The sequence below is a fragment of the Pteronotus mesoamericanus genome, unplaced genomic scaffold (assembly GCF_021234165.1).
Source record: "Pteronotus mesoamericanus isolate MK-2021 breed Mesoamerican mustached bat unplaced genomic scaffold, CSHL_Meso_final scaffold_167, whole genome shotgun sequence".
Lineage (NCBI taxonomy): Eukaryota > Metazoa > Chordata > Mammalia > Chiroptera > Mormoopidae > Pteronotus > Pteronotus mesoamericanus.
This window is the reverse complement of record NW_026555308.1, coordinates 15,869,377-15,888,812: the sequence shown is the minus strand read 5'-3', so window position 1 is coordinate 15,888,812 and position 19,436 is coordinate 15,869,377. Positions and strand designations below refer to the sequence as shown.

Sequence of the window (19,436 nt, the reverse complement as noted above, 5' to 3'; positions counted from 1 at the left end):
TCTTAGAGAGTGAGAAAGGGAACTTACAAAAGTATGTCAAAGACTGTAGGGAAGTCATCCATTCATACTTGAATCTGTGGTCATGAATCTGTGGCCAAACAGCAAGCAGCCAGCAACAGAGAAGACAGACCAGGTTTCAACCTGGCCTGGAGTTCAGCGAATTGGGTTGTAAAATGGAGTGGAAAGCAAAGCAATTTAAGGCGTTTATAAAAGAATGAGTATAAAATCTAAACCAGGTAAGGACAGAAGTGAAATAAGCAGTTTTCACTATCCAATGAGAAAGGTATGGGATCAAAAGAATTTTAAAGTAGGAGCACCAGAAAGAGATCAGACTTTGGGTCACAAGAACATGAAATTTCAGAGGTGACCATGGAAGTGAGAGGCCATGGTCAAAGAATAAAATGGTCACTGGAGGTTTAAAGGCCAGGAAACTGGCAGGCTAGGGTGTTCAATAAATCATCAACATGGATGACTTAACCACAAAGAATAATGACAGGAATAAGGGTGGAAGTCAAAATGGTAAGTTGTTCATGAATGACACAAGTGACCAGGTGGCCAAAGTACACAGCTGTGATACAACCTGCTGACAAGAGCTTCAAAGGAGCTCTGGGGTATCTAAAGGAAGAAGAAAAAGAAATGTTTATATTGTGTGGGATGAAAGAAATGAATCTAGTATGACTTGCAGCCTTTGACTTAGAGTGGTTAATAGTCATTAAATGAGAAACAAGGAGGACTATGTGGTTTGGTGAAACCAAAAAAATAAAATAAAAGATTATGAGCTCAGCCCGAGACATATTTAACATCTCCGGCCTCTGTTTCCTAACCTGAAAATTGTGGTAGAAATCTATTTGACTCCAGCAATGCAACAATTACAGAAGAGACACAGGAAAGCATCCAGCACAGAATGGCTTAACTCCTAAGACTGCCCTCTCTAAAACACCTCCCTCTATGAGTTTGATCTTCCTTCTAACTAGAAGCCAACGAAATAGTTTCTCAGGACAGAGGTAAGATTCAGTACCTCCAGACACAAGAGGAAAGACATGGGCACACAGGCTACACACCTCAGTGTCCCTCTGATGCAACCCATCCTGAGTATGAGGCCCTGGCTTTATGTTCTTTGAGCCATGCGGATTAGATTCACATTTGCCTTTCTTGCAATTGCCATCACAGGATTTCTTCTCTCCTTTAAGAAGCACCTGAAGCTGGGAGACAAACTTGGTCTTCCAAGCTCTGAAGTCAGCTTCGATGCTGCCATGTTTGCTTTTAATCACGTTGCAGTCACCCTCCCCACGGGTCATCACACGATGGGCACCAAGCATCCAGAGCCACTTATCAACATTCTTGCCAACCTGCAAGAAAGAGATACATGAGCTAAAAATGCAATCTGAATCAGAGGTTTGTAGGCTGCTCTGCACAAGCCTGAAGTACCCCTGGGACCCCTGCGGCAGCTGCTGCTGGGGAGAGGGGACTGCTTAGCCTAAAGGCCTCCGGTCCTCGAGCCACAATACAGAAGGGTTGCAGTTGATAGATTAAGATTCTGCAATAGGTTTTTTAACAAGGAGATAAGCAAACCTTCTTATTAAACTAATGATTAAATGCCTTAAAAAGATTTTGAAAATCACTATTCTAAATAACATCAGAATGAAATGACTCATTAGGAAAACAAAACGTAACAAAGCCTCTGGGGCCAAAGCCCGTTTACCAACTGAGTGAAGCCGGGGAGTCTGTTTGGCAAGGCTCATAATTTCATAAACTCAAAAATTTATTTTATTGCAATATGAAGTAATGAAGCTGAGGAACAGGGGTTATCAAGAAGGGCAGTTAAGAGTTAAAAAGCTTAACAGACTTCCTGAGTGGCAAGGCAGTAAACAAAGTATTTACATATTGGAATTTTACCAGTCTTTGTCTAATTCCTTTGAAAATATGGGGGGAAACATACATCTTGATGTAACAACTGAATGAAAGCAAGTTTAAAGAAAGATCTTCACTTTCACCTTTACTCACATTCTACCAAAGACTGGTGAGCCAGGCTGGGCCCATATCTGGGGAAAGTTACATATACAAGTTTTAGTAACTTATTAGAACCACTAAGGAACTGAGAAGTCTCCAAATTTTATTTTTTTAAAGTATAGAGAATAGAATGCAAAAGAAAAGTAGCCAGAATAATTTCATTTAGAAAAAAAATCCAGGAAAACAATAAATGTTTTATTCCATAAAGGGCAGTGAATGTTTTTCTTCTATTGCCCTTTAAAATTAATGATTAAAAGACAATGGGTTCAACTGCATTAAGAGTAGCTTGGGCAACAAAGATTATTCAACAACAGAACAGGCAGTTGAGAAAGTCCAAAGAATGAGCAACTTTCTATCCACAAGGTCCTGCCTGGGGACAGAAGGCTGAACTCAAAGCCTATGAATCCAGGCCCTTAACAGGATGCACTAGACAACAGGAGGCATATTCATTTATTTTATTCAATAAAAATTTACTGAGCGCTTACTATATACCAAGATTGGATATATATGTGTAGCAATTCCCAGCTATAAAGAATAACACAGTAAGTTTTTTATTAAGTACCAAAGGTTATGGATTATCTCACATAGACATACATATGTCTATGTATGTATGTTTTAATGTTTTTATTAAGGTAATTTATCCCTATAATTCAACATACATCTACCTTGTACTTACCTTGTTGAAGTGGCCCACATAGACAGAATTTCCAAGGCCAAACACCGCATATTTCATACCCTTCAGGTAAGTTTTGCCAAATCGAAAATCACTGGATGCTTCCTCTAACCATTTGCAGAACCACTCGGCACTCTCGGTTGGTCGACCATCAGTGTATGTAGCAACCAGGAAGGCACAAACATTTTTACTAGTAACCTAACCAAGAAAGTAATTATTTCAGAAGAATATTCAAGAAGAAAACTTTTTTTAATGCTGACATTCCTATTATACTAATTTCTAAGGACAAAGGGTGCTTTTATAAACATCTTTTTCAAAGGTGAGAGAAAACACTGCAAGGACCCCTCGCAGAGGAGAAAATCCAGTGCCTTTCCAATATACTTCCTAGTGCCCTTCACCATCTACTATCATCTCCAATTTATCATATTGGAAACAAAATGCAAGTTAGTCAGAAAGAAAAATACAGAAAGATCTCTAAAAAATTACCTGAAATGAAAGCAATAAAACTTTAAAACATAAAGTTACAACACAGCACCATCATCTACGTGGGAAAACAAAATACACCTTCAGTCTGTTACAGTATTTCATGTGCTTGAATGTATCTTTTAACAGTTCCAAGTTATGAGGTAAATTATGAGTAACCCCTTATTAATTGTTAAGTAGCAAAATTCACTAATAATTTTTCACAAATAATTTATAACACATTCAAGCTCACTCATTTGCACTTCAGTGTTTTCTTGGGGGAGAAAAAGATGGACAATTAGTTAGAAGTTTATACACAAAGAAGGAGCTGTCAAACTACAACCTACAGGCCCAATCCAGCTCCCTACATGTTTTTGTCAATAAAGTTTTATTGGAACACAGCCACACTCACTTGTCTACATACTGTGTATGGATGTTTTGTGCCTCAAAGGCAGAATTGAGCCACATGGTCCACAAAGCTGAATATATTTATTATCTCACTCTTTACAGAAAAAGTTTGTCCACCTGCACTTCTCCAACTCTAGCTGCTTCAGAATCACCTGGGGCACTTGCTAAAACACATACAGACTTTGGGTCAGCAAGTCTGGGCTAGGACCTAAGAAACTGCATTTCTAACAAGTCCCCAAGAGATGCTGATATTACTGGTTCAAGGGATGCACTTTGAAAACAACTACTATAAAGCAAATTTCCCTAAATGGGTAGAACTAAAGGAAATGGAGGGGCAATTCTCAGGTCACAAAATTAAAATTAAACTCTCATAGACATTTAGTAATGTAGGAAGGTCACACGACTAGTTAAGAGATTTCTCTAACTTCAAACCCCATACTACTTCTGCCACCCAAGTGGCTCCTGACCCTTCAGTAGGCTTACACATGGTTCATATGCATGGCACCCTGCCATCAATAACAATCCTCCTTTGATTACGAGATTTGAAGCAGGAGGGTGTTGGGAACTTCAAACCACTCAGCATTCCCACCTTTACGCCCACCCCCGGAGTCTAACACACCAAAGGGACAGGCTCCACACCACTTGGAATCAGTGTGTCACACCACACATTTGACACCTCTGACTGACACTGAAAACTGAACCAAGTGAAATCTCTCAGCATGAAAACTAAATTTATTCTGAAGATTCTATTTATTCCAGAACATAGGAGGTCAATTAAATTTGAGTTTTAATTTAAAAAAATAAAATTACCAACCTCTTCTATTAGATTATCATCTGGATCATAGTCTTTCAGGTTAATAATTGCCACAGGCAGATCTAGGGAAGTAACAGCTTCAGCAAGAACTGTTGCAAATTTCTAATAAGGGAAAAAAAATGACAATCTTCAATAAGCTAAATAGGCGAAATATTGTCTTCATTTACTCCTGTTGGCAAGGGAATGAGACATTTCTCACAAAATATTTTTCCAGTGACTGACATTTGTCATCAGAAACACAAATACTGCCCAGACCTGTGTGGTTCAGTTCATTGGGCATCATCCCACAAAGCGACAGGTGCCAGTTCAATTAACAGTGAGAACATATGCCTAAGTTGTGGGTTCGGTCCCTGGTCAAGGCATGTACAACTGTTCGATGTTTCTCTCTCACATCTGTTTCTCCCCCTCTCTCTCCTTCCCTTCCCCTCTCCATAAAATAAATAAAATCTTAAAAAACACATACGCACAAATACTATTCGCACTTTTACCATTTTCTCAAGCATCTTTATAGAGATCAGTCATTCAACCATGTTTTTCTCAAGGTATATATGGAACTAAATCTAAATTGGCTTTTAGACATTCCAGCTGCTTTGCCCCACTAGAAAAACAGAGGCATACAAAAAAATACTGGAGAAGAGAATGGGAAATACGAGAAATGTTAACACATTTCTGCAAGACAGAAAGCAAACAGGGGCAAGATGACAGACAGCTGGGAAACTTCTGCTCCCTTCTGCAAAATGGTGGTCGGAAAAGGGTCAAAGAAATAGGGAGCTGATAAAAATGGTGGACACAACACACATTGATGAAAAAGCCAGGCGCTCCATCTGGCATTGATTTCTGGGCTGAGTCTTTAAAATTCGGCACCCCAGGAAATGCCGCTTTCCTCCGCCCCTGGTTAGCCCAGTTAGCCCCAGCAGGTCCAAGTTCCTGAGACCAGTGGACCCCAGTGCCCCTCCCACACAGAAAATGAAGACAGCACTGGCTATGCTGTGTGGGACTCCGGCAAGCACACACACTCATGAGAGACTCCTGAAGCTGAACTGTGACCAAGAACCAGCTAAGCAGCCTGAATGATCATGCTGCAGACATCTGTGTTTCACAGAGAATGGTACTTTTAGGAATGGGAGAGGGGATTCCGGGTACTTCCTTAAACTGGTGTGGCCTAGCAGAGGGTGGCAGGATTATTAGTCTCTGGGTGTTTTAACCCTTCGGAGGTCACAGTCAAAAAAATTTCAGTGTAGGTCAAGTATCTCTGAGAGGTACACATGTGGGACCAATAGGTCACATGGCATGCCCTGACCTACCCCACACAGATCATCCAGTGAGAATTTACAATTATAAAAAACAAAACTGTTCACAGAGTAACAGAGAAAATCTGCACCAGCTACCCCATCATTTTGTCCTAAATGTGAAGAGAAAACCATGGATCACCAAAAACATTATGAGAACAAACAACAAGAAAGAGAAATACCAGCAGTAGAAAAACTGAGAAAGCTGGTAACTAAGGAAACAGAAATGGAATTCATTTAAATACATAGCTAAATAATGAAAACAATGTTATAAAAATTAGCAAAATGACATTTTTGTAATTAAAAAATAGTAGTTGACATAAAACATTCAAAAAAGATTTGGAGACTTCCAGCCAATATGGAGGTGTAGGTAGATACATTCTACTTCCTTACACAACCAAAAGAAGAACAACAAATTTAAAAACAAAAAATAACCAGAACTGCCAGAAAATCAAACTGTATGGAAGTCCAACAACCAAGGAGTTAAAGAAGAAACATTCATCCAGACTGATAGGAGGGGCGGAGACAAGCAGCCGGGGCAGAGAGGATGCATGGCAACACAGAGGCTGGCCAGGCAGTACCACATTCGCGTGCGGATAAACAGGGAAGAACAGCTAGGGAGTGAGACAGACTGCACAATCCAGGGTTCTGACGAAGGAAAAGAAAGCCTCAAAAGCTTCTGACTGTAAAAATCTGTGGGGGTTACAGCAATGGAAGAAACTCCCAGCCTCACAGGAGAGTCCACTGGAGAGACCCACAGGTCCTGGAATGTACACAAACCGACCCACCTGGGAATCAGCACTAGAATGGCCCAACTTGTTTGTGGACGGTAGGGGAAGTGACTAAAAGCCGGTGGAGAGCCCAGCAAGTGGCATTTTTGCCTCTCAGACCCCTCCCCCACATACTGCATCACAAGGCAGCAATCTGCATTGCCCCGCCCTGGTGAATACCTAAGGTTCCACCCCTTTCCATGTAACAGGCACACCTGAGATAAAGAAATTTGGCCCAAATGAAAGAACAAATCAAAGCGCCAAAAATAGACCTAAGCAATGAACAGACAATCTTATCAGATGCACAGTTCAAAACACTGGTAATCAGGATGCTCACAGAGATGGTTGACTTTGGTTGCAAAATGGAGGAAAAAGTGAAGGCTATGCAAAGTGAAATAAAGAAAAATATACAGAGAACCAACAGCAAAGGGAAGGAAACCAGGACTCAAACCAACAATTGGGAGCAGAAGGAAGAGAGAAACATTCAACCAGAACAGAATGAAGAAACAAGAATTCAAAAATATGAAGAGAGGCTTAGGAACCTCCGGGACAACTTTAAACACCCCAACATCCAAATCATAGGGGTGCCAGAAGGAGAAAAGGAAGAGCAAGAAATTGAAAACTTATTGGAAAAAATAATGAAGGAGAACTTCCCCAATCTGGCCAAGGAAACAGACTTCCAGGAGATCCAGGAAGCTCAGAGAGTCCGAAAGAAACTGGACCCAAGGAAGCACACACCAAGGCACATCATAATTACATTACCCAAGATTAAAGAGAAGGAGAGAATCTTAAAAGCAGCAAGAGAGAAGGAGATAGTTACCTACAAAGGAGTTCCCATAAGAGCATCAGCTGATTTCTCAAAAGAAACCTTGCAGGCAAGAAGGGGTTGGAAAGAAGTATTCAAAGTCATGAAAGGCAAGGACCTACAACCAAGATTACTCTATCCAGCGAAACTATCATTTAGAATGGAAGGGAGGAGAAAGTGCTTCTTGGATAAGGTCAAGCTAAAGGAGTTCATCATCACCAAGTCCTTATTATACGAAATGTCACAGGGTCTTATCTAAGAAAATGAAGAAGATCGAAACTATGGACAGTAAAATGACAACAAACTCACCAGTATCAACAACTGAAACTAAAAACAAAAACTAAAACAAACTAAGCAGACAACTAGACCAGGAACAGAATCACAGAAATGGAGATGAGAGGGGAGGAGGAGAGAAGAGAATGGGGGAAAAGGTACAGGGATAAGAAGTATAAATAGCAAGTACAAAATAGACAGGGGGAGGTTAAAAATAGCATAGGAAATGTAGAAGCCAAAGAACTTATATGTACTACCCACGGACATGAACTAAGGGCAGGGCAAGGGGAATGCTGGTGGGAGGCGGGTGCAGGGTAAAGGGGAATGAAGGGGAGAAAAAGAAATGGGACAACTGTAATAGCATAATCAATAAAATAGGTTTAAAAAAAAAGATTTGGAATTACAATCCAAGAACCCAGAATGAAAAGGAAAAGTTACCAAAAAAGTATGAAAGAAAAAGTTGGAGACATAGGAGACCATCCAAAAGCTCCAACATCCAGCTAACAGGAGTTAGAACCACAAAAAAATGGAAGGGAAAAAAATTTTACCCAGAAATATTAGCAGAATTAATGCAAACAAATCTTCAAAACTAAAGAGCCCCAAAAGTCTAGCATAAGAGCTAAAAAAAAGCTCCAACCCAGACACCATCTCAAAACGTTCCAAACATCAGGGACAAAGAGTTGATTCTAAAAGCTTCCAGAGACCAAAAAAAAAAAAAAAAAAAAAAAGTCATCTACAAAGGAATGAAGGATGAAGGTACTGGCTTTCTCATCAGTAATGCTGCCTGCTAAAAGACAATGAAGTTATGAAGTTATGCCTTCAAAGATGTAAGGAAAAAATGTTTGACCTAATCTCTATACTCAGCCAAATACGAATCAATTAAATGTGAAAGCAGAATAAAGAAAATTCAGGTGGCGCAGTTTTAAGGGAGCCCATCTAACCCATACCAGCTATGATGTGGGCAACCATATTAACTGAGATTTGAGGAATGTTTGTGTTAACTGACTAATATAAGGAATCAATAAATTTTATTTAAAATTGATACATCTAGAAGTGTAGCACAAGAAGGTTAAAGAAATAACTATCAGAGAAACTAAAATAGAAATACTTAAAAGAGATTCTCTGGAGAGTACTTTTCATTATGAACCCTCTGTACACCTGGATCTGTTATCATCTGCAAGGCTTAATTTGACCTTTTAAAAATTTTTTAAATATTCATTAAAAAAGCTACAAATAGGATCTCTTATGAGTGACATAAAAGGACTTTGTTTTGGTTGCTCAGGTGCTTTTTTTACGTTTCTCTCAGTTTCCTGCCTCTGTTGTGTAAAGCTGTACTTAAAAATAAGTGACCTTTAACTATGATGTCCTGGAGCAAAGTACTACACCTGCACTGAAGTACTGAAAAACTAAAAGGTATTATTCTATAAAATACCCAAAAGAGGGCAGTAGAGCCCTCTTTTGTATAGCACTATACAAAAATCATGGACACGGACTGAATATTTTAAAATCCGTCTTCATGTCAGCCTTAGAATACTTTCTAGGAAGCACTAAACAGCAATGACATTCATAACAAATAAGAAGGCAGCATGTAGATACAATTAAAGAATAAAAAGCATCTTTCAGCTACATATATGCAGATATGTACTATAAATAGTATTCCGTGTCTATGATTAATACTTTTGACACTATTAGAAGTCAAAATACATTTCATTAAATAGATGTGTGAAGTTGTGAAATTCAGGGCCCACACCGGACACTACTACTGCCATTCACTTTTCACTACTCCCTACTCCTATACCAACAGGCAACAATAATGGAGTAGCAACTCCTTCTGTTTTGCTTAAACAGAAATAAGCTTCACAACAAAAATACCTCACCACAGTGACCACCAGACACCACAAGTCACCTGGAATTGGGCACAAGAGATAAAACCTACCAACCATCCCATAAAGGAAAAAGGATGCCGGAAAAGGGGAAAAAAAAAGAAAATGAAAGAAGACTGGAAGACCAATTCAGTTTATTACTAAGACACTTTTCAGGGATTTTCTTAAAAGATCAGGAATCCAGTGAAAAGTGTCATAAAAAGTTCTTACCTTGGCCCTTGCGAGTATGACTCAGTTGGGTGGAGCACTGTCCTATACACCAAAAGGTTGCGGGTTTGATTCCCGGTCAAGGCACATCCTAGGTTGTGGGTTCAATCCCCACTTGTGGGGGTGTACAAGAGGCAGCAGATCAATCTCTCTCTCACTCTCTCTCTCTTTTTCCCCCCTCACCCCCCCATTCCTCTCTAAGATCAATGAACATACCTCCTTGGTTGAGGATTTAAGGGGGGGGAAAAAAAAAAGCTGTTACCTTTGCTGTACCAGTCTGGGAACCATAGAATATCTTCACTCCAGACACAAAAATTTCCTTCTTTTGAAGAGAGACATAACCATTTGTCATCACATCCCGAGTTGCTTTTGGAACTGATTTCTCCTGTGAGTTCTTGTCCTTGAAGATAAACAACTACACAAATCCATCAACCTTGAATCTTTTCCTAACTTCAGTAGGAATGAAAAGTAGCACAGATACTGACCCATTTTATTATTCTCTTAATCTTTCTGGGTAAACTCCTCAAATATTAACCCTCTGGTATAATTAGGTCCTTAAAAGGCAGAACCCACATTTCTTAAGACCAAAATGATTCCCATTACATTATTATATGAATAAAAGTATTATTCAAAGACAAAACTATACATACTTCATTCAAATTGTATTTTAGTGGGATAAGAATAGACATTTATTTTCTGATCCTTAATTAGTGGAAAGAGACTACTACCCCTTAAAGATGTAAGAAAAATTTGGGGTTTTTTTACAAAAGTTTAATTTCATTGCAAAATCTTCTTGCATCTTAAGAATGAGACATCCTCCACAGCACATCAAAGAAAAAGTAAATAACATAGTCTGTAATAATTTAACCTGCAAAAACTGAGAATAAACTTCTTTAGGCATAAAAAAGAATGTCTACAGACTAAACATAAAAGTGATTTAAAGTTCCTTTTAGCTTTTCTGCATTTTTCTGAAAGCCTTAGAAAATCTGCTATATAATCTGATAATCTAATGCCTAAATACTCTTCTCTATATAATCTGATGCCTAAATACTCTTCTATAAAAAATAACTCCAATTACCTGCTTCCTGATGGCAATCTGGAAACAAATCCAAAGGCTAATACCAAAGGCAAAGCCCAGATATAGGTAAAATCTGTTTATCCATAATGATATTAAAGATGAGAAGTCCCATGTATCCAAAGGATCTAAATTTAAAATGATACATATATGTAATTTTATTTAAAGCTACATATACAAAGATGTCCACCCTTATTTTAAAAATTTTTTTAAAAAAAACTTCCCAACCTCCATATTCAACAAAGCTAATGAATCTATAGAAAATCAACCCTAATAATACATTGTGTCAATGTGATAAAATTATGATTATGCTAACTCAAATATATATAAATATATGCATTATCTTTATTTGGTAGCATTTGAAAGCAAGTGAAGGGAATACAGAGTCAAAACACTTAATGTGATATGAATTCATTTTTCTGCTAGGCTTTCTCCATGAGGAAAGCTTTAAATAGTATTGAAACAATTCCCTTTTTTCTCATTTTATTTTTAAAGACCGATGGGCTGCTTGCAACGGGTTCTTAAATAACTGGCCGCACGCTCCATTTTTTGAAGGGAGATATAGATGGACCTGGCCTCAAATGTTAAACCTGGGGTCAATTTCAAAAGACAAAGCCTAAAAGGCGGGGTCCACATAAGATGCTCCACCCTGGAAAGGTCCTCAATACACGTGGGTAGAGCACGGGGTGGGATGTCAGTTTTCTCCGCCCTTTAGTTGAGGTTAGAAGCAAAAGGCAAAAGCCAAGTCAAAAGCAGAGATCAATCCTCCCTTGCCCTCAGCGGTACCCGTGCTGGCAAGTGCAACAATCTCTGAAGGGCCCTGAGAACACCACTCCACTGGGAGAGGGTCTCAGAAAAAAACGGTTTCTCCCCTCCTGCCTCACCAACGTTGTCCGCCGGGGGCCCTTACCCATGATCCTCAAAGCCTGGGCTCTGCGTCACGACAGGAGACTAGGATCGCGGACCTGAAAAACCTGGCTAGTTTGAGTACCCGGAGACAGTCAGAACTACCTCGCAGCACTAGCTCCAGAACCTGAAACCGCCGAACATAGGGCAGCCATGCCACTCGCGGGCTCCTCGACATTGGCTCAGAGGGGGAAGGGGCGGCCCCGGGGATGAACACCGCCTAGAACTCTGGACGAGGAAGCCGGAGCTCGCTGGTCCTGCTCGGATTGGCTCAGAGGAGGAAGGGGCGTGCCCAAAGGCACGCACCGCCCAGAACTCGTGGTTAGCGGCCGGAGCTATCCCGTAGTCTCCGTAGTTGGCACCGAGGAGGAGGGATGGGTCCGTCAAAACTGGAGTAACCTAGGGAAAAAAGGGGTGGGGGTGGGGGGAAACGGGGCGTTAAAAGAGACTAAGGGCGTCATCAACCAAGTGCAATCTGTGGGCCCGTTTGCATCTCTGTTGACACACACTGTAAAAGGACATTATATAGGGGAAATTTGATTATGGACTGGCTCTTAGATGATATGAATTACAGTTAATCATGTTGGGTGTATTTTAGGACACAAGTATTTAAAGGTAATTCTTATGATTTGCTTTAAAATACAACAAAAATGAGGGAGAAAGAAACAAGAATAGCAAAATATCGATAACTAATGAAACAGGTTTATGGGTACATGGGCATTCATTACACTTTTTTCTCTGTTTACATGTTAAAATTTTTTTGTTAAGGTGGGTGAGGGTGGCCCTGAACTCTGCGGAACCATGAGTCCGGCGCTGAGTTTCGAGCCGGTCTACCAATGTCAGCTTCAACAGCCAATCGGAACTCTTCCGCTCATTGGCGAAATTATCTTACCTCAGTAAAAGCGTCTGTCTTTTCGGGCACGGAATGATGTCGTAAGAGCCACAATGCGCAGGCGTTCTTTCTCGCTTTTCCTGGTTCGGTTTTCCCACAACCTGAAACCTGCGCTGTAAGTCATCCGAGTGTGTGGTGGCCGTCAGCTAGGCCTACTTAGTCGCGAGGGTTAGCCCTCTGCGGGCCAGACTGTACCCGCCGGGTCGTTACAGTGACGCGTAGGCGGCTCTCAGGCCGGCGGCGCAGGTCTGCCGTGGTTCGTCGGGCTCAAAATCTGAGCAGCCACAATGTCCATCTTCACCCCCACCAACCAGATCCGCCTAACAAATGTGGCTGTGGTACGCATGAAGCGCGCCGGGAAGCGTTTCGAAATCGCCTGCTACAAAAACAAAGTCGTCGGCTGGCGGAGCGGCGTGTGAGTGACCCTCTCCCTCCGGACTCTGGCGGGAGGTGGTAGCCTCTGAGGCGACCGGCCTCTGATGGTCGAATAAATAGGCCAAGCTGGGGTCATCAGGGAAAGAAATGGAAAACGTTTTCCTGCTGGAAGCGTGAGAAGTCACTTTTTCCCCTGAGCTTAGTGCCTAAACTAAGCATTCCTTTCTTGTTTGGTTTGGGGTTGTCTGTTGGGAGTTTGGTTTTGCTTTACTTTGATACTGTCACAAAGGCTACAGCCAAGAAACCCCCTTAATTATAGTCATTTTGCCAGAATAATGATAAAGAGCCTAGCTTACAAATATTATAGTGCAATTGATGTCACAGATCTCAACCCAGTATCGTCAAAGTGCGTAGTGTCTTCGCTACCGCCACCTAGCGATCGGTATGCAATGGCAGCAGCCGGATCCACACCCGCCAGTGTTTCGTACGTCCTCCCACGACGTTTTTCTCCGAGTAAATGCCAATGCAATCGCGGTTCTGCGTTTTTGAAGCTATTTGCTTAGCACCGAGGGTCTTTTAGGAGTATTTATTGTTTCTTCCCGTTTATATGAATAATATAAATAAATGAATTTTCAAGTTTCAAGTGCATTGACTTAGGACTTTTCTCTCCTCTCCTCACAAGGGAAAAAGACCTTGATGAAGTGCTACAGACCCACTCAGTGTTTGTAAATGTTTCTAAGGGTCAGGTTGCAAAGAAGGAAGATCTCATCAGTGCATTTGGAACAGATGATCAGACTGAAATCTGTAAGCAGGTGGGTTTTAACAGCTGCAGCATAACTGACCCTACTATCCAATTGTAGTGTAAGTGCTTAGAGGTATGTTAAACTTACGGTTTGTTTGGGTGTTTTTGTTTTTTGTGTTGTTTTTTGGCTTGAACAGTTAGCACACAATAATTTGATCTGCACAATATCACTTTTAATAATTCAGGACATGGATTTTATTCATTGAAGTGTAGTTGACATACAATGTTACCTTAGTTTGGGGTGTACAACATAGTGATTCAACGTTTATATACTTTATGAAATGATCACCACAATAAGTCTGTTAGCCGTCTGTCGCCATATAGAACATAGATTTTTTTTGCCAAAGCTTCCAGAAATTAAATGTTGTACTAAATTGCCTTATTTATTTATGTTTCTTTGTATTTTAATTATGTATTTATGTATTTTAATGTACCTGAAAATAGAATTTCTTTTCAAGTAGTTCATCATTTAGACCCTTTGCTAAGATTGGCTTTTCCCCTCCTAATCCCAAATAAGTGATATTTTGGAGCACAAGATAATCCAGTGCACTCCTTAGACAAAGCTCAAATTATTACCTACCTTTCAGTAGCTAAAGAGGATAAAGTTTAATTTTCTTCATAGTTATTCTTGTGGTTAATTAATAAATAGTATAAGACATTACTTCTTAAATTTGTTGGGATTTTTTTTTTTAAGATTTTGACTAAAGGGGAGGTTCAAGTATCAGATAAAGAACGACATACACAGCTGGAGCAGATGTTTAGGGACATTGCAACTATTGTGGCTGACAAATGTGTGAATCCTGAAACAAAGAGACCATATACTGTTATCCTTATCGAGAGAGCAATGAAAGACATCCACTATTCAGTCAAAACCAACAAGAGTACAAAACAGCAGGTTAGTGGTTTTTAATGTTATCAGAAAATATCCATGAAAATCATTTTTCTCTGAAGAAATCGTTAAAATAATTGGTCTGTAATAATAAAACAATACTACCTGAAAGCTGGTGGGTAGGTTTTGGGGAGAGGGGAGAGAAAAGATATGTATTGTAGAGAAGAGAAATGGAATTTTTTTTTAACTAAACACAAATATACATAGGACTCTCACCTTTTGATCCAAATCAAAACTTTAAAGATAAAACTTGGATTTTTAAAGAGTCATTTTAAGTCTGCTTCTTTGGTTTTTTAAAAAAAGTATGTGTAATTCACATGCCATAAAAGTCACCCTTTGAAAATGTATAATTAATTCATTGGTATATTCACAAAGTTTTGCAACCTTTCCTACTACCTAATTTGAGAACATTTTCATTACCCTAGAAAGAAACCCTGTTCCCATTAGCAGTCACTCTTCATTACCCACTGTCACAAGCGCTTGGTGACCGGTGTCTAAGGATTTGTCTATTCTGGACATTTCATATAAATGGAATCATACAACATGCAACCTTTTCAAGGTTCAACCATGTTGTAACATGTATCAGTACTTCATTCTTGCTGTGATACATGTATTGTTTTTGCAGACAAATATTTAACATTTTGTGGCTGAATAATATCCCATTGTATGGAAATAACCACATTTTATTAATTCATTCACCAGTTGATGGATGTTTGGCTTGGTTCCATTTTTTAGCTATGGTGAATAATGCTATGAAATTCATTACAGGTGTTTTGTGGACACATTTTCATTTCTCTATACCCAGAAGTGAAATTGCTAGGTTACATGGTAACTCTATGTTTAACCTTTTGAGGAACTGCCAAATCATTCCATACCATTTTACATTTCCACAATCAGTGTTCAAAGGTTCCAATTTCTCCACATCCTTGACAATATTTGTAACTGTCTGCCTTTTCTATTGTAGCCATCCTAGGGTTAACTTCTGGTTTTGATTTGCATTTCCCTCATGACTAATGATTTGAGCATATTTTCATGTGCTTATTGACCTGGTATCTCTCTAGAGAAATCAGTGTTCATCCTTTGATCACTTTTTAATTACTTATTTGTCTCTTTATTATTGAGTCATAAGAGTTTTTCTATATTCTGGATAGTAGTATTTATCAAATATATAGTTTGCTAATATTTTCTCCCATCCTTGAGGTTGTCTTTTTTCTACATAGTTTTTTGAAACACAAAAGTATTTCATCTTGAAGTTCAACTTACCTGTTTTTTTAATGTGTTTGCTAATGCTCGTATCGTATCTAGGAAACCATTGCCTAATCCAGCTAGATGGAAACAGCTTTGCTTTGAATACTTTATGAAATAAAGCCGCAGAAGCTGCAAAGAAATTGCAAACATTTTCAATTTTGTCTTGATAGGCTTTGGAAGTGATAAAGCAGTTAAAAGAGAAAATGAAGATAGAACGTGCTCACATGAGACTTCGGTTCATTCTTCCATTGAATGAAGGAAAAAAGCTGAAAGAAAAGCTTAAGCCACTGATCAAGGTTATAGAAAGTGAAGACTATGGTCAACAATTAGAAATTGTAAGATTAAAGTATTCTTATTTCTTTGCCTCCATGTTACCAAAATATGTAAACATTTTGTCATAAATGTGTAACAAACATTTAGAAGGTGTGAACAGTAAGACATTTCCAGAAACATTTTACCTAGATTTGGGTAAAAATGTTAGGGTCTAAGTAGAACTAAATTATAATTAAGCACACTTAAAATTTTTTTGTTCCTTTGTTTTCTAGTTAAATTATTTATGATAAAAATCATGTTGGTCATGTGACAAGGCATTAACCTCCTTGTTTAATGACTTACCCAGATTTTAGATGAGAGAATATATTTTACAGTGAGTCTTACATTATGAGGAAATAAAAGACTAAAAGTTGGTCAGCCTCATGATTTTTTTAGGGAGGAAGGGAGAAAGAGAAACATCAGTTTGTTGTTCCACTTATTTATTCATTTGTTAGTTGATTTTTGTATGTGCCCTGACCGGGGATTGAACCCACAACCTTGGCATATTGGGATGACGCTCTCACCAACTAAGCTTCCCAGTGAGGGCAGCACAGAACATTTTAAAGAAGCAGTTATAAAAATACCGTGTCTTTGGGTCTTCACCCCATAGCTTCAGACATAGTGTGAACTCAGCTTTCTGCAAATTTATGTCGTTAGACTTTGCAGCAGCTTTAGAAATAAATGCGCTCTAGAGGATTGTTTAACATTCCACTTTAGATGTGACACTCTTTGAAGTTCTAAAATCCTTTCAAAATTATACCTGGTTTCTATATAGGCCTTGAGGCTTCTCTCCATTTTCTTCATTCAGGTGTGGATAAAAAGTGATTTTATTGAATTATAAAACTTAATGCTGAGTTTTGGTATCAAAAGGACTAGAGTTTTCTAATCCAACTGCTTTGTATTACAGCAAGCTGAGAAATCTGGATAAGTCTTTAAACTTTAAACAAGGAGGTTAATGCCTTCTACAGGAGCCTCCATACATACTTAAGGACAGGGGCCGAACATCCAGTTTGCTGGCCTGTGCATCACCTTCTGTGTTGCATTGTAAAACTGTAGTAGTAGAGGTATCTGGAAAGTACAGGATCTGGCAGAAGTAACGCCTGCTTGAGTGTGGTTGGTAGGGTAATAACATGGGTGTGAAAATTTGCAGTTTTAATTTGAACATTTCACTAAAAAGGTCTAATACAAAGCTTGGATGATGACTTCCTGATTATCTGAAAAATAGATATGACTGCAGGACTTAAGTCATATGATGTGCTTGAGCATGATATTGTTGTTACAGAATTACATGCTTATGATTTTATAATAAAAAGGGGGCGTTATTTGTGCCAGGCCCTGTATTGTGAGTTTGTCTTAGAGAAAGTTAAAGCTGTGTTCATTCTATTATATTGCTCCTCTTCATGTAGTAAACAGCTGTGTTAAATATTTCAGGTGTGTCTAATTGACCCAGGCTGCTTCAGAGAAATTGATGAGCTAATAAAAAAGGAGACAAAAGGCAAAGGTTCTTTGGAAGTGCTCAATTTGAAAGATGTGGAAGAAGGAGATGAGAAATTTGAATGACATTCATCAGTCTCTTCAGCTTTGAAACACTAAACATTTTCATTTCCCACAGCCCTGTTTTCTTTGTGGTCTGCCAAATACTTGCTCAGACTATTTTGTTTTCCATCTTTGTGTTAAACAAAAAACTACTTGGCTAAATAAGTATTATAATGTGGGGTTAATTTAGTTTATTTATAAATTGGGGTGATAGGTAAAAGTGAAAAATTCAAGATACAAAGTCCAGAGTAGGATTTTGCTGTCTCACGCCTTTATAACTTTCCAAGGGGAAAGTTATTTGAGGCAGCTCTTGTGGATAAAAAGTTAAATTTTGTATATTTTAATTATTAATTTGGGGAGGATATGTCTGTATAACATAAAGGGAATATTTGGTGAAAAAACAATGCTTATATAGGGGTAACTGTATCGTGGCCTAATACAAAGCTTGGATGGTGACTTCCTGATTATCTGAAAAATAGATAAGACTGCAAGACTTAAATAATTTTCATTAAACGTGCTGCCATAACCTAGATTATTCTTGGTAAAAAAAGAAAGTCATTTATTTCTAATTCTTAAAGTTTATAATATATGTTAATATAGCTGAAACTATGAAATCAATAAAACCACTCTTTATTTTTATTAAACTATGGCTTATGTTTCTGGACAGCTTATTTTACTCCCTTTTTTTCCCCTCTGCCTCTTATCTGGTAGGGCTGGAGAGTTGTTAGCAGGGTTGAATACATCAGTATGAGCAGTATGCTTTGAACAGGGCCTGTTCTGATAAACACCTGGTGTATCTTAGCTGATATGGAGAGGCATCTGAATTTATTTTAGTATTAACATTTAAATGGACAACGAAGTGTTTTTAAATGTACTCATTCTAAAAGTATTCTAGAATATAAATTTAGGTTTCACTCAAACATACAGATTTATTTTGCGGACAGAAGTTTTTAACTGAAAAAAAAAAAGAGTGAACAGGTCGTTAAAGCACATAGAATTTACTAATCTAAATTTCCAGAAATGTCCCATTTTAAAATAACTTTGATTGAAATTATGAAGTCAGAATTTTTTCTTGTGCCAAAAAAATATTCTTGTTTGATACAATAGGAATACACTTAACTGTTAATATTGAAATTGGACTACTATTTTGATACAATTGTTAAGATGACCCCCTCACTGATACTATTTTTAGTTGTATAATGTCAAGTTGAAATCCCTGGAAATTATTTTAACCAATGAAGGTTTATACTTTAATTTATTTCCAGCTTAAACAGTTAAAGCAGTGTTTCATGTCCAAAGTCATAGTTAACAAAAATGTTCAGTAACTGCATCTTTGGTTAGAAAAGAGAAGCGAGCAGTTACTTTTACACTTCTTTAACTTTTTCTCATTCTCATTATTCATCTCTAAAAAGCTGGAGCTTCAAGATATGTCACATGTAGACATCATCTGAATAATCCTTCTGACCTATAAGAAATGTTTATATCAGCAATTTTTCAACCTTTTTTCATCTCATGGCAGTATAAATTAATTTATAAGTAAATTCTACAACTCACCAAAAAAATTTTTTTTTGGCCAACCTGACCACACAAAAAAGTGAATAATTTTGATTCATTCACACCAGATGGCTATTGTGTTGGCTGTTGTCTTCTTTTTATTTGAAAATCTAAGAGGCCCTGGGTGGGTGGTTCAGCTGCAACAGGACCCTGTACACCAAAATGTCATGAGTTCAGTTCTTGGCCAGCACACATACCTAGGTTGTGGGCTATAATGAATTATTTTAAGGATCGATCTTTTCATTGTTTTCTC

General features: G+C 38.5%; 2 protein-coding genes across 5 annotated transcripts in view; one reads left to right on the top strand and one right to left on the bottom strand.

The window, feature by feature from the left end:
- Positions 1-11,768, bottom strand: part of LOC129083751 (S-adenosyl-L-methionine-dependent tRNA 4-demethylwyosine synthase TYW1) — a 177,849-nt gene extending 166,081 nt beyond the window's left edge. For 2 of the 3 annotated variants that reach the window (XM_054589685.1, XM_054589688.1), the window contains exons 1-6: positions 11,580-11,768; positions 10,673-10,797; positions 9,857-10,009; positions 4,368-4,469; positions 2,687-2,881; positions 1,062-1,349 (exon numbers count right to left, since the gene is read on the bottom strand). In XM_054589685.1, the coding sequence (XP_054445660.1) occupies positions 1,062-1,349; positions 2,687-2,881; positions 4,368-4,469; positions 9,857-10,009; positions 10,673-10,797; positions 11,580-11,583 (867 nt within the window). In that variant the 5' untranslated portion in view covers positions 11,584-11,768. The remainder of the gene's footprint in view (positions 1-1,061; positions 1,350-2,686; positions 2,882-4,367; positions 4,470-9,856; positions 10,010-10,672; positions 10,798-11,579) is intronic. The other variant, XM_054589687.1, reaches the window with a different exon arrangement.
- Positions 11,769-12,490: 722 nt separating this feature from the next.
- On the top strand, positions 12,491-18,250 carry SBDS (SBDS ribosome maturation factor). 2 transcript variants are annotated; one of them, XM_054589684.1, is made up of 6 exons: positions 12,491-12,582; positions 12,782-12,882; positions 13,525-13,654; positions 14,339-14,539; positions 15,952-16,116; positions 17,525-18,250. In XM_054589684.1, the coding sequence occupies exons 2-6, from the start codon at positions 12,812-12,814 to the stop codon at positions 17,651-17,653; spliced, it is 696 nt and encodes a 231-aa protein (XP_054445659.1). In that variant the 5' UTR covers positions 12,491-12,582; positions 12,782-12,811; the 3' UTR covers positions 17,654-18,250. The 2 variants fall into 2 exon arrangements, with proteins under 2 accessions (XP_054445659.1, XP_054445658.1); XM_054589683.1 differs by having other exon boundaries at positions 12,492-12,882.
- The last annotated feature ends 1,186 nt before the right edge of the window (positions 18,251-19,436 follow it).

Excerpts from the sequence above, each read along its gene's own strand:
- SBDS (XM_054589683.1), top strand. The coding sequence starts at position 12,755 with ATGTCCATCTTCACCCCCACCAACCAGATCCGCCTAACAAATGTGGCT. Across the intron at positions 13,655-14,338 it reads AGACTGAAATCTGTAAGCAG|ATTTTGACTAAAGGGGAGGT; the intron begins GTGGGTTTTAAC and ends TTTTTTTTTAAG. Across the intron at positions 14,540-15,951 it reads ACAAGAGTACAAAACAGCAG|GCTTTGGAAGTGATAAAGCA; the intron begins GTTAGTGGTTTT and ends TTGTCTTGATAG.